Below are 27,008 nucleotides of genomic sequence, written 5' to 3' on the forward strand. Positions count from 1 at the left end.
GGAGGGCCCAGCTATGCTCAGGGTTAGTTTTTAAAAAGGTGGGGGTGGAACAGGAGAGCTCGCGGAGCGCCCGGTCCCTCCCGCCGCGCCAGGTCCCGCCCGGTCGCGCCCACCGCCAACCTCGCCCGGCCGCCGCCCCAGCCTCCGGGGCGGCCCGAAAGGGGGCGGGAGGAGAGGCGGAGCGGGGAGGAGCCGGGCGCGGCGCCGCGCTGTCCCTGGTCGCCGCCCACCCCGTTACACACAGCATGTAAACAGTCCCCGCCGGGAGGAGCCCCGGGACTGGAGGGAGCCCGCGTCGCCCGGCCCCGCCGCCTGCCCGAGAGCCCACAGAGCCGCGCGCTGCCCGCCCGGGAGGAGGGCGCCCGAGGAGAGGAGGGCGGGCGGCGAAGAGAGCGGGAGGCGGGCGGCGAGTGAGGAGGCTGAGGGAGCAGCGGGCGCGGCGGGCCAGGATGGATTTCCAGCAGCTGGCTGACGTTGCGGAGAAATGGTGTTCCAACACGCCCTTCGAGCTCATCGCCACCGAGGAGACCGAGCGCAGGATGGATTTCTACGCCGACCCCGGCGTCTCCTTCTACGTGCTGTGTCCGGACAACGGCTGCGGGGACAATTTTGTGAGTGCCTGGGGGAGGGACCGCCGCAGCGCGCGGGAGTGTGGACTCGCGGCCGCTTCCCTGCGCCCGAGCTCCCTCGCCGCGACGCGGTGGGGCGGGAGGTGGGGGGGCGTAACCGGCTGACCGCGGCGCACCCAGCTGCTCCGCGCTCCGCCGGGGGAGCCCTCGGGCCCGGCCCGTTGGGGTCTGCGCTCCGGGTGCGTCCGGTAGGCGGCAGGCAGGGGCGTCCTTAGGATCCGGGGAGCCGGGCTAGAGAGGGCTGGTTCCGGGACGCGACCCCACGGCTCGAGCGCTGTGCTCGGCTTGGAGCATCTCCGGGGGTGTCTCAGCCTCGCACCAGTGCGGGCCAGGGCGCGCGGACCCTCCCCTCCCGCAGGATCCGGAGTCGGGAGCTTCCTACACCCAGGCGTCCCGCCCAGGTGAGGAACCCCGTTACCCTCTAAATGCGCAGACGCAACTCCTCGAGTTGTCCCTGCCAGGGAGAACCCGCTCCCGTCCCCCTCCCCCATGTTATTCTCATCGGTGTTTGGACACAAAGCCTATGTCCACACTAGCGATGCCCCATCTCCTGGACCTTCTTTGCGGAATTACACCTCGGATCTTAAAAACGCACTCGCGCGTGCGCATACACACACAAACACACACAGGCACGCCTATCCCCCTTTCCTCTCGTGCTTCCATTGCTTCTCTGTGAGCTTCCAACGGGGTGTGTGGAGCCCAAGAGGTTCTGTCCAGCTGAGGCGGCGGCCTCGGCCCTGCCAAAGCCCTTCGGTTTTTCTAGAAGAGGGGGAATTTCTCTTCCCCACCCCACTCCCCGCCCTGCCCCAGGCTCGGAGGTACCGGGACCTGGAACTGCGGTGTCCAAAACCTCGACTTTGCATCCTGCGCCCACCTGGGATCTTGGCGCTGGTAGTTTAGGAAGGGGATGTAGAGGGCCGGGGAGTTGGGTTGGGAGGTGCAGAGACTGGGCGAGGATGGCGCTTCATGAAGTGTTTGTAAGGACGAGGAAAAAATAATGGTCCCCAAATGTAAGATGGAGGCGGCTATGGGCTCAGGTTACCAGCCTGAGTCGCCGGCCTGAGCCTGGAGCTGGCGCTGCTGCCGCCCCTGCGGACGGAGGTGGGGCAGCGCCTCGGCGAGGCCTGGCGCTGGCTCCTCAGGTAGGGTGAGACAAAGCTGGGCCGAGGTCCAGGCTGTCGCGCGCCCCTACCACCCACGGGAAGTTCGAGAAAGAGTTAGAGAGACAGCAAGATTGTCTCTCTTGGCCCCAGAGAGATGAAGGCTTCTGTATGACTTGTCGATAAAGCATGCCCCTCCCACCACCTCCACCCCACCCTGCAAAGGTGAACAACCCACCTGGCCCCAGCCCTGCGACACTCTAGAAGAGGGATGGCATTGGGGGACAGCCAGATTTGAGCTCTGGCTGTGTGACTCTGGTCAGATGCATTTTAATGTTTTCAGATGCTCAGTGTACACATCCAGAAAATGGGTATAATACCAACTGCCAAGTGATCAAATAGATAAAGCACCTAATAGTCTCCAGTGCACAGCAAGGGCCCCACAAATTTGGGTCAGAGATCTGGGGTTCCCCAGAGTTTAGAACTTGTCTTTTTTTTTTAATTTTTTTAAAAAATTAATTAATTTATTTATTTTTTATTTTTGGCTGTGTTGGGTCTTCGTTTCTGTGCGAGGGCTTTCTCTAGTTGGGGCAAGCGGGGGCCACTCTTCATCACAGTGCGCAGGCCTCTCACTATTGCGGCTTCTCTTGTTGCAGAGCACAGGCTCCAGCCACGCAGGCTCAGTAGTTGTGGTTCACGAGCCTAGTTGCTCCGCGGCATGTGGGATCTTCCCAGACCAGGGCTCGAACCCGTGTCCCCTGCATTGGCAGGCAGATTCTCAACCACTGCGCCACCAGGGAAGCCCAGAAGTTGTCTCTTTTTTAAGAGCCTCAATTTCTCACCTGTAAAATGAGGTTGATCAGAATGCCTCCATCATAGGTACTTGTGAAGAGCAAGTAAACTATAAGTGTATGTAAGAACACTGTTAACTGTAGTTAAAATAAGTAAATTAGTGTTGTCTGTGGGAGATCATTAAAAAGGGATTTACTCCATTGTAAAAGTGTAAGTAAGCTCCAGGGATATAGTGGAAAGGGCATCAGGGTCCAAGTAATTGCAGTGTTAGGGTTTGATTAGGAGTCCCTTCTAGCCCTGGGCTTCCTTGGACTGCCAGTGACCTTTCCCCCTCTTTATTGTTCGAGATGGGACAAGAATCACTCATGGTTCTGGATTTTATGGGGGAGAGTTCCACACAGCCTTCTTGCTGGCACTGCAGGAGACATATCCAAAGAGAATAAGTAGGTAGAGAAAAGCAAGGCTATTCTCTTGCCTTGAATATATTTATCAAACCATCATTCAGAAACATTAAGTATATCAGGCCTTTTTCAAGGCCACCCATATTATATTTTAAATGTTTTCCCACCTGTATGAGTAAAGTGCTTAAAAGTATTTCTTTTGAAAGTATTCATTCACTGACAATTAAATGAAATAGATAGGGAAGAAAGATAATGGTGGTGGGGGGGAGTAATTCATTGGGTAGACTGGAACTTTTTCAGTTTCTAGAGGCCATAATGGACAAGATGCCAACCACTGGAGTTTTCTTCGCCCAAAACTTCTCCTCTTATCTGTCCCAGGCCAGATTTGTCAAGTGCTGTTTGCCTCTAGCTAAGGGAACTCAGACATGAAATAAATGTCCTACTTCTCTTCTTTTTCTTTTCCCAGAAAAATCTGCTAAACATTAGAAGAAATTTGAGATGAAGGGAATGTAATCTGAAGGATTTAACAATCAGAATATTTACATAGCATTTCTCAATTTACAGAGTGTCTTTATATCATTCATTCATTCATTCAACAGACTTTTATTGAGGGCTCACTCTGCACTTGGCCAGGGCTACATAGAATGGGGCCATTCTATTCATCTAAGAGGCAGAGTGGTATAATGGTTAGGGGCACAGGCTCTGGGGTCAGGCTACTCGAGTTGCACCCCAGCTCCCCACATCTAACTTTGAGCCTTGGGAGAAGTTATTTAACCCCTCTCTGCCATGATTTCCACATCTGTAAAATAGGGATGATATTAATACCTCCCTAGCAGACTTGTTTGGGAAAAGTGCCTAAAGTGGGGGTGATGATATTAGTGGCTCTGGCAGGGTCTCTGCACAGCAGTCCCTCTGGATCTATTTAAAATATAATCCAAGTCATGTTCTCACCACTCCCTACCTCTCCTGAACTGACTTCCCATTATTGCAATAAAACCTAAGCTTTCTTGGCTTCAAGTCACCACATGATTTGTCTCCTGCCACCTCTATGACCTCATCCTGGACCATTCTTTCCCCTTGCTTACTGTGTTCCTGCCACACTGGCCTTTCTGGTCTTCAGACAAGCCAAGCTCATTCCTGCCTCAGGGCCTTTACGTGTGCTGTTCCCTCTGCCTAAAGTGCTCTTCCCCCACATCTTTACATGGCCAGCTCCTTTTTGCCATTGCGGCCTGGGAGAAACCTTCCTGACCACATACTCCCTCCCTCACCCTTTTATTCTTACCATAGCACTCATCAGCACTTGATAGTCCACTGTTTATTTTCTGCCTGCCCCACTAGTCTGTAAGCTTCACGAGAGCTTGTCTTATCACTGTATTGCAGCGCTTGGAACAGTGTCAAACATGTGATAGGCGTTCAATCCATGTTTGTAAGAACGAATGACTAACAGTCTAGTGTAGAAGATAGATGTTAAATTTCAAGAGTGACAGCTTCAAAGACAACTACCACTTACATGCAGTTCACTGTGTGTCAGACTTTGCATATATGAACTCATTTAATCTTAGTAATCTCACAAGCTACTCTGTAATTATCTCCACTTTACAGATGAGAAAAGTGAAGCCCAGCAAGGTTTACTAACCTTCCCACAGCTAATAGATGGTAGAGCAACTTGAACGGTAGCCTTGTAGTGAGTATATAGCACCACAGGAGTGACAACAGGGGACCCAATTCAGACTGTGGGTTCAAGGGCTACTTCTTATTGAGCCTCACAAATATTCTCTAAGGTGGGTATTATTATATCCCCATTTTATAGGTGAGGAAACCGAGGCTAATGAGTTTAAGGGACTCATCCAGGACTATGCCACTAAGAAGTAAGAGAGCCAGGACTTGAGCCAAAGCCCAGAGGGCTGTGCCTTCTGCCATGCAGACTGTACCCCAGGCAGCATCAGGCTGGGGGCTCCAGAGGCCTAGGAACAAGGACTTCTTTTTGTCTGCCCTCTCTTTGGCAGCTCCTGGGTCCCTTGTGCACTCCTTCCCCTTCTTGCTTCACAGGCCATCCTGTCCCTGCAGTCCGTTTCCAAACTGCTGCCCTGATTCAGGTCTCTCTCCATGGACGGCCAAGGAGTTCAGGTCCTGGGATAAAATGCTGCCAGTGCCTTGTGTGTGCTGGAAGTTCAAGGACGCAGCTACTCTGCCTGGCTCTTCAGGTGTCATGGGGAAGTGGCCGACAGCACACACAGGCAGTGTGCTCCCCTCTTCTGCCAGCTCAAAAGGTCCTGAGAGCTCGGTCAGGCTTGAGGAATGGGGTGTTGGCAGCCGCTAACATGCCAGACAGACAGAGGGGCACGTGCTCCTGGGCATGGCAGCACCAGCTGCTTTCCCTCTTCGCCTAGGCCAGGAGAAAGGAGCTCTCAAAGCTCACTGCCCGGCCCCTCCCTGGTGCCTGGGCGCTGCCGACAGGGAGGGGGGTGCTCCCTTACTGTCCACGACATGTTTGGGTCCACAGTTTTGTAGAGTTTAATCCCTCCTCAATGCAAAAACAAAGGTAACAGTTGTCATAGTATTGAAGAAAAATGTTTTATTTATAGAGGGACTATGTGATTTAATTTTATGTGTGTGCCTATGCCTATGTCTTTCTCTCTCCATTTTCGTCCTAGGCATGTCTCTATTCTTAACTATGTGACTAAATAACAACCTTTTCATTTTGGAGAAAGAAAATACAACTTGTTTGAATGAGATTGCATCATGTTTACATGGTGGTAGAGTGGAAAGAAGGCACTTTCTTATTAAATTTAAACTCTCTTCTCAGTTTCCTCTTCTGTCAAATGGGGATAATCATACCTATATCACATTATTATTTGCAGATTAAATGAGCAATAGTGGTAGACTGTAATGCCTTCCACGGTGGCCATGCATTATTCATACAGAGAGATTATTTCAGGGAAAAAGATATGTCCTTCATCATTCATGGGTGGTAATCCTGAGGAGAGTAAAATTCTGCTAATATAAGTTCAAATAGGAGGAAATAAGCACTCATTGGGCCCCTGCCAAATGAGAGGCAGGGTTATCTACAGATTATCTCTTGGAATGTTTATATCCACCCTGTGGGTATTATTATTTTCTGCGACTTACAAAGGAAGGAGCTGAGGCTCAGGTTGAAGGCATGACACCTCTCTTGACATCCTGGCTTTGCCCATTGCTTCCTGTGTGACCACAGACAAGTTGCTTAACCTCTCTGAGCCTCAGTTTCCTCCTTGGTAAAACAGATCAGTGTTTGACACCAAGAGCAGGTGGTAGGTGTGGCCAGCCATGCTCTTCCCTGGGCAGAAATACGTTGGCTAGCATGAGATGGCTTGTAGCTCTTACCCTCTTACACCATCTCTTCTGTGGAGAGCAGTCAGTTGTGCGTTAAGCTGCACCAACTTAAAATGCACTCCCCAGTACTGCTGACAGCAGAAAACCCATGCAGTGAGAGGGAGGCCCTTGGCAATGGTCCTTTGACACAGATACTGAGTCCTGGGAGGGCAACGGGCATGTTCTTAGCTCCCCTGCCACCCCCAACTCTGCCTAAGCACCAGGAAGTCAAGTGCCATCCCCACAAGCGGTAGAACAGTAGGAGCACACAGACTGTGATCAATAAGATGTTTGCAGGATTGAATTACCTTGATGATCTAATTCCATTTTTGGGTAAGCTGGATGTTCTCATCTATACTACAGAAAACAGGCGCTCATTTTCCTGTTTGCAGATGACATTGTTATAATGTCTTAAGCTGGGCGAGCTTTGATAATAAACTCTGACCCAACTTAAAAACAGAAAGAACGGCCACAGATGGTGTGTGCTGAAATCAGAGTTCTCACTGGGGATTTTCAACTCTAAATGAGCAGGAATCTATAGGCTGCTCAAGGTAGGTACAAGGGGGGCCACTTCACTGCAACCCATGCCATCCTGAAAATTGGAGGTGGTTTTAGTCAGTAATGACATTTAGATTTTTTTTTAATGTAACGCCCACCCTCAAATATGTAGTTGGTCAAAGTTCCACTCTGGTTCTTGTTCTCAGATTGCGGCCCGAGAACCAGCAGCAGAAGCATCACCTGGGAACTTGTTGGAAATGCAAATTCTCAGCCCCAGTCCCCATCAGAAACTCTGGGGTAGGACCCAACAGTTGTGTTTTAATTAGCCTCCAGGTGATTGTGATGCAAGCTAAAGCTTAAGAACCACCGCTTTCCCCTCCTTGCGAAGCCTTTTCTTGGCATTTCCCCTATTATAATAGTCCAGGTCTGCGATCTGCCTTGGCTCTAACTACCCTATTGGAAATTCAATACATTCTGTCCCCAGATTTATATTTGCCAGGGAATTACATTGTTCAAAGCCACAGGTTCTCTGACCCCCTGCTATAGTTTTTTCGTGGCCAAAGTGGGTGTTTGGTTACATATGCTTGATATTTGCCAAGTTGAAGGCCTTGTGGCCACGCCCTGTGGTGCAGGACTCTGGGTCTTCAGGTGCCCATTTGTCTTTGTACAAGACTAGACCCCAGATCCTGCTTTCAGTAGCTTCAGCCCAGCCATCGCATGCTCTCTCTGCCTTCCCTTGGTTTTGGAATGGGCCTCTCTATTTTCCTAAGAGGTAACCCTCCTGCCCCTAGTCCCTTTCCTGTTAGTTCTGAAGAGCTGGTCTGTTTTATATGTGGGCACTGCCTCGGGGCACTGATGGCATGTCTTTCTTTGCATAGCATAGGCCTCTGGAAAGCAGTGGAGGCAAATCTGTGTCCCATCCGTGGCAAGTGCCAGGCTTGTTTACCCGGCACTGTTTGTCCTAATCTCTCTTGGTTTTACATTATTCTTCTTCTGTTGTTTCCCCTTTGTCTTTATGTTCTCAACTGCAGACTTAATTTTTAGTTCATCTTATCTTGTATGCTGACTGCCTTGATTAATTGTAGAAGGGGACAGTTTCAATAAATAAAACTGAATACCTTTTATTATGAGATACAATGGATATGAAACAGTTAACATTTAGTAAGTGATGTCTTTTAAGCGGCCGTGTGTACCTGGGCCTGTCTTATTCCAAGCCCCCTGCTCCCTCATGTTTTCATTTGGGCAGAGCTGCAGTTAAAACTCTTTTAAACCACAAAACCAACACTACTGGGAATTCAGGATGAGTTAGACAGCCACGGGAAGGAAATTTAGGCACACTGGACATAAGGCCCTTTAGCAGGTGTTAAGTCTTTCTTCAATATATTCATAAATCAACAATTCCAAAAGTGGAGTAATGAAAATTGTGGCATGAATAATCTCCTCATGAGGCTATAGATGCCCTAGAAACACTCAAACTGAATAAACTGATTACCAAGCAGTGGTGGATACTCTGTGATTCTGTTATTGTTTGAGTGATATACTTTCCTTAGTTTACTTTGTAATTTGAAGTACTTTTTGAAAAAAATGTAGTTAAAAAATAGCCATGCAAGGTTTTCATAGATACACCTGCTTCTGAATGAACTATATCCCAAGTTGCCTTGGATAGTGTTCTCAGTGAAGTCACATAGGGTGTCTGATTTAGCCTTGTGGCAGGTGGAAACCCCTACCCCCAATCCTCCTGCAGATGCAAAAGGGGAAATAGGCGACCTATATCCACCATTTATTGAATATCTACTATTTGCCAGCCAGGCACTGTGCCAGGCACTAAATAAACTTTTTACTTTTTCTCTAATCTTCACAACAAGTCTAGGGAAGGCAGGCTTAAAATTTTCCGTTGTATGGTGCTAGGTGTTAATCCCATCTCTGACTTGGATAAGAATTTGAAATATGCTTGAACTTTTTAAAATTTGAGTTTGAAAATGGGTGCTGAGCTGAACTTATATAAAGTGGGACTTTATTATTTGTCTTGCAGAATCCCCACTAATTAAGAATCAAGTGCAGTAATGGATATAAAAGCACTTTGTACTGTTATGCTTTTGTACAATGCAAGAGACTATTATATAAATGGCATTTCAGAGGCTCAACGACTTTAAGGGCCTCTAATTAATAGGGAATCGTGTTTGAGCTATTCTCTAAGGTTGGAGAATCTAGAAGTTATCTTTATTAGGTCAAGGCAATAGCTACTCTAGAAGTCTGCTGGAATTAGAGCAGCACGTGTCGGAAATGGACCTTCACATCTATGAAACACAGATAATTGGGTGGTAAAGATGGCATATTAGCACCTTGTTATTCTCTCTTGGATCTGAGCAGTGTTTTAAGTTCTTTCTAGTTCCTGGAGATCCTGCAGTGAGAAAGAAGGAAGTGAAATATGTTTATTGAGTGTTGGGCATATGACTTTCTGGGGTGATGCTCTAATCATTTGTATTAATAGGAGGGGGCAAGTGCTTGACATGGACCATTTCTCCAAACTGATCTTGTCTCTTGCTGCCTAGTCCCTGCTCCTTGCTCTCATCTGCCAAATATCTTCCTCTCCTCTGCATTTTTTTCACCAACGTTGAGCTGTCACTGCGCAGGCCCCTCTAAACAGCGATTCTTGGTACCTGACTGATAGCCTGATGTCATCCTGGTAGCTCAGTGCCCCCTCCATTGCTCAGATATGCAGGGGCCTTCTGCATCTACATCTCTCAAGCCTGTTTCTTGGACTTATTCCAGATCCTTGAACATTTATGGGAGAAACTAGCCTAGTCTTAAAGATGTGCTAAAATGGATGTCCTCATTTGGGGAAAAAAAAAAACCACTTGTCTAGCCCTAAGAAAAAATAAAACCTAAATCAGTCTCCTCTTGGTGCGTGTTAACATTGCAAGGTGTTGCTTGGGTACGATGCCCTCTTAAAGCATTTTAAGGGAAGGTGAGCTTTCAGAAAGCCTTTGTTTCCTGGTGACTTAGTGATGACTTTTCTGTGTGTTCTCCTGAATTCATTTCATCTTGAAGTAAATTTACCATCACAGGCTAATCTGAGTAAAGAATATCTCCAAGTAAGCAGTTACAAACTATGCCTAACTAATCCTTCAGCCTTTCTCCTTCCTTTCTCCTTCCTCCTGTTTTAAAACCACCCATAGCTGGCACCAGAAGGGGGGCGGTGGAAATCATGGGTGGGGGAATATTGATCCCAATGCCGCTTTTACTACGTATGAGCAGATTTGATGGAAAATTGAGCAGGTGAGATTATGGACCAGAAGCATGGGGGGTTTCTGCAGGGTATGCGTTTTCTGATCTCCTTCAATGCAAACAAATCAAGAATGACTATATGGATTTTACTCTGGAATGGAGGCCTTCTTCAAATTCACGTAATTAAAGAAAAAAAATCTTCTTGGCTTTGTGTATTTCAAACTGAGTATAATGACTGTGTGTCTTTGTTTTCTCCTCTCCCTTGCCGGCGGGCATGTAGCACGTGTGGAGTGAGAGCGAGGACTGCCTGCCTTTTTTGCAGCTGGCACAGGATTACATCTCCTCCTGCGGCAAGAAGACCCTCCATGAAGTCTTGGAAAAAGTCTTCAAGTCTTTCAGACCTGTAGGTGCCTGCTTGGCTTCTAAAGCCATCTTGTTGTCTCCATTGATTGTGCTTTGAATAACATGGATTGTGGGGAAAGTGGGCAAAACCTGGGGTGACTAATTGTTTTTCTCTTGTCTGCCCTGTGGCTTAAAGATAGCAGCTAGTGGAGAGAGGCTGAGGGCGGAGAGGGAGGGGGAAACGGGATGCGACACAGCTGTTTGTTGCAGGGATGATGGTTATTTCTAGCATCACTTGAGTTAAGAATCTCTGATTGGGTGGGAAGCAAACAGAGCCTTTATGAGACAACTGAGTATTCTGGTTCTCATCCAGTAGACTTAAAACCAAAATGCTTGGAAGTGCTATGGAGGTTCTCTTATGGTAGGAAATTGCCAGAAGGCTATATAAAGGATGTACCTCCATGTTGATGGATATGGAGAAGGAGGAAATTGGATAGTTGTTGTGTTCTTTTCTCTTTTTATGAAGTCTCTTATAGAGAGCTTGCTTTCCCCCAACCCCCTTAGGATTTAGGAATCTGTATGTCTATGGTTAGCTGACAGTTTGTTTCATTATAACTGAAAAACATGTAAAATGAATACTCACCCCTAATTTGAAGACTACTTCTCTCTTTATTTTTAAATTAATTTTGTAAGTGAAATAGGGAGCATTTTCTTTTTTCTTTTTTTTTTTTTAATTTTATTTATTTATGGCTGTGTTGGGTCTTCGTTTCTGTGCGAGGGCCCTCTCCAGTTGCGGCAAGCGGGGGCCACTCCTCATCGCGGAGCGCGGGCCTCTCACCATCGCGGCCTCTCCCGCCGCGGAGCACAGGCTCCAGATGCGCAGGCTCAGCAATTGTGGCCCACGGGCCCAGCCGCTCCGCGGCACGCGGGATCCTCCCAGACCAGGGCCCGAACCCGCGTCCCCTGCATTGGCAGGCAGACTCCCAACCACTGCGCCACCAGTGAAGCCCCTCTCTTTATTTTTATTGGAAGAGAAAGTCAGATTACGTGACATGTGCCCCAAGTTCAATTCCCTGCCCACCATAAATACTCTACATGCTCAGTGTTATTTGCTCTAGGATTTCTTTTTTTTTTCTTTTTTCAAATCTTTTAAAATAGTATCTACTTCTTTCCTGGAATTTTCAAACTTGTCTTTTGCTTCTCTGAACATGGTAGGCTTGGCTGCATAAGAGACTGTCAGATATTCCAGTATTTCAAGGTTTGGGAGTCTGTTCTGTCAGCTTTTGTTACCACTGGTTCACCGTCCTGGTATCTTGTTTCTTTGCGTGTTGGATTATCTCTGCGTGCTTGAAAATTTGTATATTTTTATTTGAAAATTTATATATAGGGGTATATTGAGGCCTAAGATGATGGTACTTTCCTCCAGAGAGGATTTTTATTTGCTTCTGCCAGGGCTAGAGGGGCCCTGTCAGTCAGAGACCACCCTCAATCAGTTTGAGACTTGTGGTTCTTAGAACTCTCCAGGTGATGGACAGTCAGGTTGCAGGCCTGGTTTATTCTGGTTCATCCTTGTTCTGAGAGCAGCCTCAGTCTGTTCAGGCTGATAGAACAAAATACCATAGACTAGGTGGCTTATAAACAAAAATTTATTTCTCATTGTTCTAGAGGCTGGAAGTCTGAGATTAGAGTGCCAGCAGGTCTGGTATCTAGTGAGGGCCCACTTCCTAGACAGATGGCCATCTTTTCACTTGAACTTCACATGGTGGAAGGAGAGAGAGAGAGCCCCAGGGCCTCTTTTATAAGGGCACTAGGCCATTTATAAGGGCTCTACCTTCATGACCTAATCACCTCTCATAGGGCCCACCTTCTAATACCATCACCTCGAAGGTCAGGATTTCAACATATGAATTTGGAGGGGGGAACACAAATACTCAGACCATAGCATAGGCTTTTGGGGTCCTAGCCTAAAGTGAGGATGGTTTATAACAGTTTGCTCCTTTGAAAGGCCCTGGGTTTGACTTTGGTCTCCCTAGCTCTTAGAGTAGGCCAAGAATGCAGTAGAAGTTTCTTCCAGGTCAGCAAATGTCCTTAGGACAAAAGCAGCTTTTTTTGATAGGTTTACCTCTCTGGGTGCTAATTCTCAATGTATTTAAGAAGGCATTTTTCATATTGAATCCAGATTTTTTAGTTCTCTTTGCAAGAGTTTGTCCCGATCACTGTCACTTAATCCATAATTATAAAAAGTGGAATTTCAAGTGGCTTTTGTCACTTTATCTGATTTGTATCATTTGTCCAACCAGTTCTTTTTGTTGTTGTTGTTTGTTAATTTTCTAAGCCTGTTTGGCTTATTCAAAATAGATTTTTGACTTAATGATACTGGTCTATCCCACTTCCATTCATTCAAGATGTATTTACTGAGTACCCAGTAGGCACTTGGCACTCTTTACTGCTCTGTTCCTAGCAGTTGAACTAGACAGATGAAAATCTTAGACCTCACAGAGCTTATATTCTAGTGGCAGAGAGATAAGATAAATGAGTACAACATAAGATAAATGAGTACAGCACATAATGTGTTAGTGACAAGTGCAGAGGAGAAAAAAAACATGAGTCAGGGAAAGGGGGTGAGAAGTGTCAGAGGCACTGACAATTTTGATTAGGGGAGCAGGGAAGGCTTCACTGAGGAGGTAATGTGAGTAAAACTTGAAGTGAGATGTGAGCCATGAGGAGAGCTACAGGAAGAGCTTTCCAGGTAGAGAGAACAGCAAATACGACCACAGAGGGAGAGAAAACCAGTGTTCAGAGAACAAGGAGGGGCTGGTGCGGCCTGAGTTGGGGGGGAGGGGAGGAGCATCGAGAGATGAGTCCGAGGAACCTCAGGGGCTTGCAGGTCACGGAAGGACTTGGGCTTTTTCTCCCGTGTGCTGGGGAGCCGCTGGGGGGGTTTAAACGCAGGAGGGATCTGCTGAGTAGAGAACAGGCTGTGCGGGGGAGGGTGGGAGCAGGGAGCCCAGTGAGGGGGCTGTTGGTTTCCTCCAGGCGAGGCCATCGGTCTTGGACCAGGATGATCACAGTGAAGGTGGAAGAAAGGGGCTGATTCTGGAGATGCCTGAAGGTAGACCCAACCGGACTTGCTGATGGGTTGGAAGTGTGGTGTGGGAAAAAGAAGGCATGGATGACTCCAGAGGTCCTCATCTACTCAGTGAAGGGAATGGTGTTCCTTGACTGAGGTGGGTGAGGCTGCAGGAGGAAAGTTTGGGGGTGGGACTATCAAGAGCTCGGTTATGGACATGCCAGTGTTTGAAATACCTGTTAGACATCCAACTAGAGATATCAAGGCAAACAAAATTTTTTAAAAAAATTGGTCCCCTCAAATCTCAACCCCCCCAGACTATCTAATTGGCAAATGATACTCACTGTGCAGCTGGTTTCCTCAGGGGGGTTCCACTCATTAGCCTGCCACCTGATTCTCTGTATGTGGCTGTCATCTGGGGTGGCAAGCAACAGACTACCTGCAGAGTGGGCTTACCTGCAGAAGGTGAGCGCCCACCAGGACTCCTTTTGCCATCTTGCTTTACCAAGTCTATGGCTGTATTTCAGCAACCAGGCCGCCACATGTAAATGGAAAAAACTGCAGTCCAAAAAATCCAGATGCACAGCTAAAAGCGATTGACTTGGTTGAATACTTTCTTTCAGATCAAGCTGCTTTGTGTCATGGAGACACACAGATTTCATTTAACGCCGTTGAGCTTCCAGAGTTCATTTCTAAAGCAGAGCCTTCCGCCACAGTGGGCAGGGCTGGTGCTCCCAAGGTGGGGCCTTCACCTGGCAGGGCGCCCCCTTTGGTGGGGAAGCTGTCGCGTGCTGGGCACTCTGGCTGGGTCTTTTTGCCTTCGGGAGAGGCTGGTGGCCTTCTCAGGACTAGTGAGAGTGAAATGCACGCAAGCTTTGGGTTTCTCTCAGTCAGGATGTGCCCCAGATCGGATGAGAAGGGAGTGTTACAGACCCAGGTGAAGGACTGCTGGAGATCGGTGGGGAAGCTTTTACCCTCTCCCTCTCCACTGAAGAGTGTATTTCTTCCCACTGGTATTTATCTGTTTTATATAAAGGAGCTTTGGATTTAGAAATAAGACCCAGGAAAGGGGTTGTAGCTGAAAGTATTTGTTGAAGTAACACATACCCAAATGCTACAAGGTTATCACGCAGGTAAGCTTGAGCACCTCATTCCCTGAAAATTTTTGATAATCTGATCAATCTGTGTAGCTCCTTTTTGTTTATAGTTGGGGAAACCACAGAAGGAATATTTTTACCTTCATCTTAGAACAGCCTCATTCATGGCTTTGAATTCTTGCTTTACCTTGGCCAGCCTGTTGCCAGCCCCTACCCTGTGTAGTCTCTCCAGAAAGATAAGGACCTTTCTGTTGACAGCCTTCTGCTGCCTTTTGGGGCATCAGTCAAGCAGGGTCAGTTAACTTTGCTGAAGCCCACGCGTGCCTGCCTGCATGGGCCAGAGAATGGAGTCATCTTCTGGCCATCCTCGGCGATCCTGCCCGCAAGGCTCAGCGTGCCACAGTAGCACTCTCTACCTTTGGACATTGCAATTTTGTAGACTGTGTGCTTTTCCTCCCCTTTCTGTTTGCCTTCTCCCCCCATTTCTGTTTGTCTTCCCCCCACTGAAACAATCAATATCACAAAGTCCATGCCCTACCAAAGAAATCTGTTGTTCGATTCGACAAGAAAAAAATAATTATTCTTTTTGTTATTCACCATGTTACTCCTCCTCTTTTTTCTCTATCTCTTCATCACATGATCAACAAAATGTATGATCATCTGCTATTTGCCAAAGCACCGCTTTGGAGAGTAAGAGGCAGGGCAGGGTGCCTAGTCCTTGCGCTCAAGGAGCTGGCTTTCTGGTAGGAGACAGAGCCACAAAAACGTACAGAGAAACTCCAGGTTACAAAACCGAGCATTTATTTTGGTCTAGACGCTCTGCTAGGTACAGTGCAAAAGAGTTCCATTCCCTGCTCTGCTTACTCCGATCTGCTGGTTCTCTGGGGAAGTGTTTCCTGACAGGATGTCAGTGAGTGTGCACCGACCACAGGGTGTTGGTTGTGGTCCCTTTACCTAGTTATGCAGAATCAGGTTACTACAGTGATGAGGAACCCAAGCTCTGGGGGCAGGCTGCCTGGATTCAAATCCCAGTTCTGTCACTTGCTGGCTGTGTGACCTCAGGCAAGTTACTTGACCTTGCTGTTTCTCAGTTTTTTCATTTGTAAAAGTAGGAAACAAATGATGATAGTTACCTTAGGATTGCTACGAAGATTAAATGACATGATTCTTGTTGGGGACTTAGTGCAGCGCACGGCACAGAGGATAAGCATTGAGTAAATGCTGGCATTGACACGGACGGGATGGGGACACTCGGTAAAATACTGTTGAGAAGTGAGCTCAGTAGTGAAAGCTTTCATAGGACCCTTAGGTTTTTGATGGAGGAAGAAAACAATTTGCTAAGTGATTTCAACACACGCTTAACAGAAGCATCTGGCTAAGATAAGAGATTTTAAAGGGGCAGTGTTGGGGTATTATTGCCAAAAGTTTATCAACACTGGTTTTGGCAAAATAATAATCATCCATTCAGTACCTGAGCCGTACAACTCAGTGGGTTTGAGGCTAGTGCCACAAGGGGGACGAATGGATGCTCCTGTCCCCCAGAGGGACATACGACCAAAGAGCCTCTGGTGACAGGGTTATGGGTGATATTTATTTTCTCTTCTGGATTTTCTAAATTTTCCATGATGTCACAGAAAACATTTATAATCAGGAACTATTGTTTTTTTTTTTAAAAAAACTGCCTTATCTACTATGTGTCATAAGGACTGGGAATATCAGATGTGAGTGGGCTCATCAAGGAACAAAGTGCTGGCAGCGGCTTCACGAGGAGGGGGGACTTGAAAGGGCGAGATCTGGACAATATTGGAGCAGGAGGAGGGCCGGCCAAGAAGAAAGACCAGGAAGGCCCATCTTGGCCCCTTAGCTCAGAGAACCTTAGAGATGTCCCTGGGTGGGGCAAGGTGGCTTAGCCCTGGCCTGGCCGGCTCCCAGCCCGTGTTGTTCAGCCTTAGTGCCCCCATCTTTAAAATGGGGGTCATACATGTTTCTCTGTCTTGTGGATGCATGGGGAGCTTCCAAATCAGAACACAGAGGGCTGTCAAAGCCCAGCCACCCCACTGAGGTTTGTTTCAATTTCCAGCTCATAACTGCTGTTAGGAAATGCTTATTGGGTGGATATGCGGCTCCATGGATGCAGTGGGACAGCTTCCTTCCTGGACTGACCCATATTCTGCTTTACTCCAGGGGCCTCCTAGCTTCTACCTAGTTTTTTTTTTCCTTCCTGCTGGAATGTCATATCCAAATGGTACATGTGTGCAAATGACAGTGCTGTCGTTGCCATCTGTGAGCAGCAGGGTTTATCCATGTCCTGGCACCCGTAATGGCTTCGGAGACACCTGTCACTAGCCTTGATCAATGCGAATTGGAGAATCGTTGGAGTCCTACATTTTTTTCTGTTTAAGTGGCCCTGGATTGACAGTTGCCAGTCATCACATGATTGAGTTAGATAATGAAATAGTGGTTATGGGTCTAAATAATGCTGGCCATGCCATTCATTTTTTCCCTCCATGTTTTTATATCTTTTATTTAGTGATGATTAACAGTCCTTCCTCCCCTCCACCCCCCCACTAGAAAACAGTTCACAAAAGAAGAGAGAACTTACCATTTCCAAGTTAGCTGCAAAACCAAAACTAATCTTTGCCTTTCAGTTCTCTCAAAGCTTTACTCTATTCTCCTGGAGTATTACTCCTTCTCTTACTAGCACTGTGGACATTAGGGTCATGAGGCACCTCTTGCTATGACGATTTTCTGTGCTGTTTTGGTTGATGTTCTTTTTTTTTTTAGATTGGGGTACGGTTGTTTTACAATGTTGTGTTATTTTCCACTGTACAGCGAAGTGAAGTAGAGTTCCCTGTGCCATACAGCAGGTTCTCATTGTTGCTTTGATGGCCCTACCTGGAGTGAGAGCCTGTGCTTCCCCAGGTTTTCTCACTCTGATTGACCCTGGTCCCCTGCCTGGGGTTGCTGTGTGACTCCACGTTTTTTTCTCTTGAGAAACAGAGATCCTTCCACCAGAAAAATTCCCTTAATTCTGTCTTACTGGCATGAGCAAGATTGGTTGTTGTTGTTTTTTTTTTGCCGCTAGTGGCTGGAGAGCCAGGGATTATACCCCACAGGAAAACCCATTGTGACCCAGAAAAAGTGCAATTCTTGCTTCTACTCTTCTAGTCTGGTCAAGAGTCTGGAAGAAGAGAGAGAATCCACTTGTGGGAAGCTGCCCCGGTTGGTCAGAAAGTCTGGTAGGAAAGATTATGCACACGTGTGGGTTTTAATAAAAACACATTGAATTAATACAACATTGTAAATAAACTATACTTCAGTAAAAAATATTGATAAGAAAACAGAAAAAAACCCCACTACATCCAAAAAGAAACCAAAACAAAACCACACACACACACACACATTGAATGTTGACAATTTAAGTTTATCATGGCATTTGTTTTTTGCTCATACGGTGAACATTCAAACCCTTGTCTTTTGTAGAACGTGCGATAGCCCCTAAAATAAGAGGGTACCTATTACTCTTGCTCATTTGGGTCTTACATCAGTCTTGCCACCTACCCCCCCCCCCTTTTTTTTCTCTCTCTCTATTATCGAAAAAACAGACTGACCAGTATCCCATCAGAGGTTTCTTGGTACCACCAGCATCATGGATCATTAAGATAAATCGTGACCAATTCCCCAAATGCTTTAGGGTCTCAATACTCAGAGTGTGGTTTCTGGACCAGCAGTATCCCCGTCACCAGGGAGCTTGTTAGGAAAGCAGAATCTCAGATCCCACCTGAGACCCACTGACTCAGAATCTACATTTTAGGTAGATCCTGGGTGAGTCATACACAGCAAAGTGTGAGAAATGCTGCTTCAAAGAATCCTCTGGAAGGAGCTTACAGGAACCTCTAAAGCCACAGGGCACTTACTGGAAGCCCCGAAAGCCTAGCTGGTTGCCTGTGCTCTCTAGGGCCTAGATACTATCTCCCCTTCTTTTATAAAGACACTCTAGCCCAAGTGTTTTGAGTGAGTGCCACCTTCAGAGACAGCAGATGCTAAGTGCCAACTGAATAGAGCCTCAACTAGTTTATAACACTTTCAAAAAGACCTGGAGTTAGTCCTACAGAAAACTGATACTCTCTTGGGTCTGAAGAGCTTTAATTCTCAAGGGTTGGCGTCTCTACCCGCCAGGTACAACCCTGTTAGGATGGGTGGGCCCCAGTAGTTCTTATGTGATCAGAGACTGTTCTGAAGAAGCAAGACCCTGGGAATGCCAACACTGTTGTCCAGAGTGATCATAAAGATTTTTTCCCGTCAACTGAAAAAAAAATTTACTGAAGTAAGAACGAATGACTCTAAGTTTCAGGAGCAATTTAAATATACTTGACAGGATTTCTTGGCCTGTCTCCTTTCCCTTATAAGAGCGTGTGGGTGCAGTAAAAGCAAGGACTCAGGATTCTTCCCAGTCTGTTTATACTCCTGTTTCTGATATGAATTCTTGACTGTTAAAAATTTGGATCCAGAAATTAAATTTTTTTTTTCCAATCTGGCTATTCAATCTATTCTTTTTTTTCCCCTCCAGTTTTATTGCGATATAATTGACATACAGCACTGTATAAGTTTATGGCATAATGATTTGACTAACATACATCATGAAATGATGATCACAGTAAGTTTAGTGAATATCCATGGTCTTATATAGATACAAAATTAAAGATATAGGGAAAAAAACACCTTTTTTTCCTTGTGATGAGAACTCTTAGGATTTACTCTCAACAACTTTTTTTTTTTTGGCTGCGTTGGGTCTTTGTTGCTACGTGCAGGCTTTTTCTAGTTGTGGTGAGCAGGGGCTACTCTTCGTTGCAGTGCGTGGGCTTCTTATTGGGGTGGCTTCTCTTGTTGCAGAGCACGGGCTCTAGGCACATGGGCTTCAGTAGTTGTGGCACGTGGGCTCAGTAGTTGTGGCTCACGGGCTCAGTAGTTGTGGCGCACAGGCTTAGTTGCTCCGTGGCATGTGGGATCTTCCTGGACCAGGGCTCGAACCTATGGCCCCTGCATTGGCAGGCAGATTCTTAACCACTGTGCCACCAGGGAAGCCCCTCTTAACAACTTTCTTATACAGCATACAGCAATGTTAATTATATTTATCATGATGTAAATTATATCCCTAGTACTTATTTAAGTTATAACTGGAAGTTAGTCCTTTTTTGACTGCCTTCAGCCAATTTTCCCTCCCCTCACCCCTGCCTCTGGTAACCCAGAAGTCAGACTTACCTACCATAAATGAGAATGGAGAAAGAAGTGGGAATGCTAGATTATTACATATCTGTATGATGTCCTTTGGAATCCCAGGCAAATTCTAGCTCTTGTGCTTTTTCTGTTTTCCTCCTCATGCTTCCAAATTGTACGTACTCATAAATGTTGATATTAACATTGCATATTGAATTTTTTTAAGTGTATTACCGAGTAGAAAACATTGAAGGCTCCAGCTATAGGAGCAGCATGGACAGCTGGAAGGATATCTCCCAGGTAGCCTGGCGGTTAGGCGTGCAATGTCTACAACCTGCTGGCCTGGCTTTGAATCCTGCTCTGATGCTTACTGGGCAACTCTGGGCAAATTTACTCAACATCTTCAGATCTTCTTTGTGAAAGGGAGATAATAATAGTACTTACCCCATAGGGTTATTATGAGGACCAAAGGAATTAATGTACAGAAAAGCTGCTTATACAGTGCCTAGCAGATAGTAACTTAACCAATATAAACTATTATTATTGAATCCGAAGTGTGACAAAATTGGTTGGTTCAATGGAATGTAAGCCTGAGAATCTAATGCAGAGGCTGATAGAACTGAGTTTCTTAGTTCTCTTCCTACTTCCTACAGTACTAATTAACAATGAGGCAGTCCAGAAGCAAGCCCAGCAGAAGAGAGAGGAAGCAGCAGGGTCTGGAGACAGTCTACTGATGCAGCAGTAACTCCCCTTGAATAATTGAACTGGCTGTGCTTTAAAATGAGAAGCAAGATAATATAATGTAATTAGATAATTCACATAAGACTCTACAGTTTGCAGACCATGGCCCCATGCACTTTCTCATTGAATCTCCATAGTTTCTCTGGAGTAGAGCAGGTGTCATGGTTCCCACTTTACAGAGAAGGACACTGAGGCTCAGCAAAGGCAGTGGTCCCCAACTAGAGCCCTGGCTTCCCGATGCGAGGTCCGGTGCCATTTCCACACAGCCTCTCAACCAATTCTTCGGATTCTCCGCTAAGGTGCCTTAAACATCCTGACAGCCATTGAGAGCTGCTTCTCTTCTCTCTCCCTCCTTTAAGGACAGGGGGAGAGCAGCTCTCAAATTAGCATCTGAAGATTTCCTGCCAAAGGGAAGGGCCTCCCATGTGGCTGATGCTACAGACCTAGAACTATGTGCTTTGGATTCACATCAAGGTAAGGTACAGAGCTAGGAAGAGGAGAGAAGGGAAGGGTTTCACGCTTGGCTTGCTGGAACCTCTTCTACCAAGCCACCCTAAGCTGAGGAGAGGGTGGGTGTTAAGGGGTACCTACAGTTTGAATCCATGTGAATTATCTAAACGTATTATGAAAAAGAATAATCAATGGCATGTCACTTTAGGACAAGATGGCAAATATGTGGATGCATGCCTCAGCTGCGCCCCCTGTACCCGTGACAGCCATTGCTAACTGACCAGGATCTTTCCCACTGAGCCTCAGAATCCTCCTGAACCCAAGGCTCCAGGCATCCAGTCGGATTTGTTAACTGAGAAGAAACCCACTGACCATTCCTCTTTGAAGGAGCATCCCTTCAGTGCAATGAGGAGTTACATTTACTATTGAATCAATGCATCTTCTTTTGGCATTTAGGTGATTCTGGAGTTCTTGGTAGTGGCAAAAATATATTTTATCAACTATTTAAATGTTACCACTCTTCTGATACTTTCACCTTGCTGTGTCATCTAGCAGCTCTTGAAATAAACTTGAACACCAAAATATTAGTCATCTGTGTTCATTGTAACCAGCCATTTTTTTCCCTCTTTGGAGGCAAACTTTACGTTTTATTCCACCCACTAAGATATGGAAGGGAGACAGTAGTAGGGGAAAGGGGCTTTTCCCTTCTCCCCAGCACACCCGAGATTGGTGCAGACTATGCAAACAAGCTGAGATGCGCCCCTCCTGCCCCTCCCCCCAGTCAGCAGTGTCTCTGAGACAGCTGTGGCCCTGAGCTCTAAGGGGAAGGCACGCGCCTGCAGTTGGCCATGGTGCCCTGGCAGGCCACGTGCATCATATGACCCATAATGCCTGGCAGATGATCTTGTCCTGAGCGTGTTCAGAGGGCTCTCTGAGACCTGCAAGAGTTGTGGTCTGAGAACTTTAGAGTAAAGGTGTTATTTTGATCAGGACTCTGCTTACCCTTTCCTCCTGTAAGCCTTTGGGAGGGAATGGAAAGTGGGGGGGGGGGGGGGGGCGGGGTGGCAGGGCCCTGGGAAGCAATGCAGAGTACATGGAATGGTCCATCTCACTTTGTCCTAATGCAGTTAGTGTTTGGATCATAGGGCCATTCAGTGAAGTTGCCTGAAAATGGTCAACCAAGGGGCTACCATGTGAGAAAGCTTCATCAAAATGCTGTGGGTCGGCATCCCTGTGATGGCAGTCAAGGCCAAGATGCCTGCAGCCTTGGCTTCCTGCCAGCACCAGAGCGTTCGTCCGTATTGATCAGGCCCAGCAAAGGGCACTCACGGTTTCTATCCCAGGACCAGCCACTGTTTCAAGAAAACGTTTACTGTGTATTCATTGTGAATTACCCTGATGATAATTATAGAGCATTTGGAAAATACAAAAAGATAAAAAGGAAAAAATTTACCCATAATCACATTGCCTAAAAAAGTACTCTTAAAATTTGGATATATTTCATTGAAGTCTTTTTTTCTATGCATTTGTGTATACTTTTTAAAAAATTTGTATCATAATGAAAATGCAATTTTTATCACGTTCTTTTTACACACATGAGCACATTTTTTGATATCATTAAATTCAAAAATAGTATTTTAAGTGGATATATAAGATTCCATTTTATGGATGTACCATAATTTATTTAACCATTTTGTTGAACATTTCAGTAGTCTCTATAGTTTTATATGTGTGTTACGACTAATAGCAGCATGCGTTTTTAGAGAAGAAGATGTAGAGGAGAATAGATTTTTAACATCTTGATGGGATAGTCAGCACTGTTCATTGTACCACTGCTGACAGCCCAGATATGTGTGTGTGTGCATAGATATTATGCCTTTGTGTATACATGGATGATACTTAAAAGTAGAGAATCTCCAGGCTCTCCAGTAAAACCTAGTCCTTTGGGCACCAATCCATTGTACGATTGACACTTCCATCTAATAAGCTTATGAAAATAATTATAGAGGTAGCTGGCTCCCATGAGAAATCCGTAGCTACTGTGCTAATTCCTGTTAAGTGCTGTTGAAATTTTTTTATTGAAGTATAGTTGATTTACAATATTATATTAATTTCAAGTGTATAACATAGTGATTCAGTATTTTTATAGATTATACTCCATTTAAAGTTATTACAAAACAGTGGCTATATTACCCTGTGCTATACAATATATTCTTGTTGCTTATTTATTTTACACATAGTAGTTTGTATCTTTGAGTCCCCTACCCTTATCCCTATTTTGCCCCTCCCTCCTTCCCTCTCCCCACTGGTCACCATGAGTTTGTTCTATATATCTGTGAGTCTTTTTCTGTTTTGTTATATGCATTCATTTGTTTTATTTTTTAGATTCCACATATAAGTAATAACAGAGTATTTGTCTTTGTCTGACTTATTTCACTAAGCATAATACTCTCTAGGTCCATCCACGTTGTTGCAAATGGCAGAATTTCATTCTTTTCTACGGCTGAGTAATAATCCAGTGTGTGTGTGTGTGTGTGTGTGTGTGTGTGTGTGTGGTGTGTAACTCCCATCTTCTTTATCTAGTCATCTGTTGATGGAAACTTAGTTTACTTCCATATCTTGGCTATTGTAAATAATGCTGCTATGAACATTGGGGGTACATGTATCTTTTTGAATTAGTGTTCTTGTTTTCTTGAGATATATACCCAGGAGCAGAATTGCCGGGTCATATGGTAGTTCTGTTTTTAATTTTTTGAGGAACCTCCATACTGTTTTCCATAGTGGCTACACCAATTTACAGTCCCACCGACAGTGTAGGAGGGCTCCCTTTTCTCCACACCCTCTCCAACATTTACTATTCATAGACTTTTTGGTAATAGCTATTCTGAAGTTTGAGGTGATATCTCATTGTGGTTTTGATCTGCATTTCTCTCATATTAGTGATGTTGAGCATCTTTTCATGTGCCTGTTGGCCATCTGTATTTCTTCTTTGGAAAGATGTCTATTCAGGTCTTCTGCCTGTTTTTTGATTGGGTGGTTTTTTTGATATTGAGTTGTATGAGTTGTTTATATATTTTGGATATTAACCCCTTATCAGTCATATCATTTGCAAATATTTCTCCTGTTCAGTAGGTTGTCTTTTCATTTTGTCAGTGATTTCCTTTTCTGTGAAAAAGCTTTTCGTTCCATTAGGTCCCATTTGTTTATTCTTGCTTTTCTTTCTTTTGCCTTAGGAGACATATCCAAAAAAATATTGCTACGATTTATGTCAAAGAGTGTCCTGTCTGTGTTCTCTCCTAGGAGTTTTATGGTTTCTGGTCTTAAATTTAGGTCTTTAATCCATTTTGAGTTTATTTTTGTATATGGTGTGAGGAAGTGTTCTAATCTCGTTCTTTTACATGGAGCTGTCTAGTTTTCCTAGCACCACTTATTGAATAGATTGTCTTTTCTCCACAGTATATTCTTGCCCCCTTTGTTGAATTTGGATCCGATGCCTTTGGTTGTCTTCCGGCCTGTGGGCCATTTGGCACTCACAGCTGCTTCTCTTCTCTCCCCTGTAGTTACTGGGGCTTCCGGATGCAGATGACGACGCATTTGAAGAGTACAGTGCGGACGTGGAAGAGGAGGAGCCAGAGGCGGACCACCCCCAAATGGGGGTCAGTCAGCAGTAGACTTCCAAGGGCTCCCACCTGAGAAGGAGAGTGGGCCCTGTGGTACCCGAGGTGGGGTCACAAGCTCCTGGGTTAGCATTTTGCAATAGCACTTCGAAACAGGACGTCTGACTCCCAGCATCCAAATTAAAATGAAATACCTTTTTAACGACCACACGATATCTGGGATGAGCTTTGCTCAGAAGTGACCTGAATTTTACTCCCGTTTCAGTGGGTCTCTATGGAGTTGTCTCGGTAGCCTTTGCCATTTTGAATTTAGAGTCCATTTTGCGGCTGACTGTTCTCTCTTGAGTTTATGTTGGAGAACTAACATTTGCTGACTCAAAAGTAGAGAACTCTGAATGTATTAAGGATATGTTTTGAGTCATCACAGGTGACATTATTGAGAGAAAGCATGGCAGAGAAGAAATGCAGTCTGCACTTTTTATGTACCTTTTAAGTGTATGAAAATGGAAGGTTTTGCTTATAAAGCATGAGTTTTAATATCTAGTCATTAAACTGCACAAGTGCAAATACAAGGACAGAAAAGGAAAATTACTTAGTTTTGGATTAAGAGGGTAAGAGAGGCAAAGAAGCCTTTGTTTAAGTGTTCTGCCATTACTGAGTTACCTAGATATATAGCAACTGGTTCATGGTTAGGAAGAAACATTATTTGCATGTTCAGTTATTTTAAAACATGCTGATTCCAAAGCCACTTTTAAAGTCTAAATAGTGGAGAATATAAATGGGGTGACATAAATTATTGATTTCTTTAAAATGTTTATAAGCCACCCCACATATGAAATGAAACATTTACCTTCTCTCTTTATAACAGGATGGCAACTTGTTAAATCATGAAAACATCCCAAATCCAAGTGCCACTTAAACTTTGAAGCCATAGATGAATTTAATAGGAAAATAAACCAGGATAAATTTTTTAAAAATATGATGGAATCCTTCTTTACTTTCTTAATCTGACTTTTAGTCTTCAAAAAAAAGTCAAGAAAGGATCCCACTGTATAATTTATTTAAAAATTGTAATCAAGTGCTCTGAGGAACCTAACTGCAGTGAAGTTTTAAAGTGGTATGAAGGTGGGAATCTTTTAATCGTGGGTTAGCTTGGTTCAGAAGGGAAGTTTTAATGATCAAATATTCAGACAACTCACAGAAACAACTACTATCATAACTGGAAACACGGCTGTCATCATTTAGCAACACACACTGAGGGGGGAAATTCTTTGCAATGCTAACATGGAATTATTTAAAACATTCATTTTGCTTAGACCCTTCTGCATCTCTGGTTCTAATAAAAGATGCAGAATGCCTCTTTTACAACACTTGACTAAACATAACATCTGGGGTGGAATTGTTTTTAACATGCACACACATGCCTGTTGGGTTGTCAAAATTTTAGATTAAAAAAAATAAAGCAGCAGAGGCCACAGAGTTTACGGGAGTCTTGTATATCTTCCAGGCATGTTGGTGTAAACCTGATTATCTCAACGTTTTCTGTTTAATTGATTGGTGCCGTGAGGAGTACAGCTGCTCGTGGTAAAACAGTGTCCTACAGTTTTAAGTCATCGGGTAGAATAATTTCGTGGTTTCCATCCGTGCTTCAGTACCCATGTTTTTTTCGTTTCTTGGAAAAACATATTAAAGGTTAACTTCAAGTGAAATGAATTTCCTTTGGAGTAGCCTGTTAACAAAACAAACCTTGGGGTTTTATCCAGTGGGGCAAGCGGATTCCGTGCTTTGCTCCCTTGCCTGTGTTCTGATTGGCTCTGAACGTGAGCACAGGTGATTGGGGGCTATGCCTCCCGTAGGTAGAGCCCACGTCTGTAAGCTCCGTGTTCACACAGTAGTCTGAAAGAATGACTTCTGCCACCGAAATGAAGAAGCTTGACTGGCTTGCTCCATTCAAAGGTAAACTGGAATTTTGTACGTAGAGGCTTAAAACCTAAATTTACATACGTTTGAAAATGGAATGGACATATAAAATGTATTTTATGAAAAAAGTGTTTAGGCTTTGACCAAATGCATTGTGGTATTATTACGTGAATGTTTTCTGTTTATAAAAATTGAGCTGAGACAGACTCAGCCATTCAGTGGGCCGAGGAGAAATCTGGCCTTTGTTCTGCCCCAGGGGTAGGAAAGAACATCGCTGTGTGTTACTTATTTTCAAGGCAAAACCCCAAAGGGCCTTGCGAATCGGATTGTTTCCTCTAAAGCTTCGTTTTCTCTGTGCGCATCCCGGCCAGCGCATGCTGACACACATGCACACGTACACACTCACCTGCGCTGTGGATTCTCTGTTTGGGTCGTGGGCGGCATCAGAGCTGGCTCAGTGCAGAGCTTCACCTGGCCGCTCAGGGACGCAGGCAGCCTGTGGTTCTCGTTATGGAAGTGGTTCCCTGGCTAGACGAGTTCCGACTCTCACAACCA

At 45.3% G+C, this 27,008-nt stretch overlaps 1 protein-coding gene across 3 annotated transcripts; it reads left to right on the forward strand.

Annotated features, from left to right (window-relative positions):
• Positions 1-53: 53 nt before the first annotated feature.
• MTURN (maturin, neural progenitor differentiation regulator homolog) lies at positions 54-26,242 on the forward strand. 3 transcript variants are annotated; one of them, XR_011074699.1, is made up of 4 exons: positions 62-611; positions 10,280-10,402; positions 24,477-24,638; positions 26,041-26,242. XR_011074699.1 is itself a non-coding variant. In XM_068549236.1 (3 exons), the coding sequence occupies exons 1-3, from the start codon at positions 450-452 to the stop codon at positions 21,194-21,196; spliced, it is 357 nt and encodes a 118-aa protein (XP_068405337.1). In that variant the 5' UTR covers positions 54-449; the 3' UTR covers positions 21,197-21,425. The 3 variants fall into 3 exon arrangements, 2 of the variants coding, with proteins under 2 accessions (XP_068405337.1, XP_068405336.1); XM_068549236.1 differs by lacking the exons at positions 24,477-24,638; positions 26,041-26,242 and adding an exon at positions 21,125-21,425 and having other exon boundaries at positions 54-611; XM_068549235.1 differs by having other exon boundaries at positions 64-611; positions 24,477-26,242.
• Positions 26,243-27,008: the final 766 nt, after the last annotated feature.

This window comes from Eschrichtius robustus, chromosome 8 (assembly GCF_028021215.1).
Source record: "Eschrichtius robustus isolate mEscRob2 chromosome 8, mEscRob2.pri, whole genome shotgun sequence".
NCBI classification, from domain to species: domain Eukaryota; kingdom Metazoa; phylum Chordata; class Mammalia; order Artiodactyla; family Eschrichtiidae; genus Eschrichtius; species Eschrichtius robustus.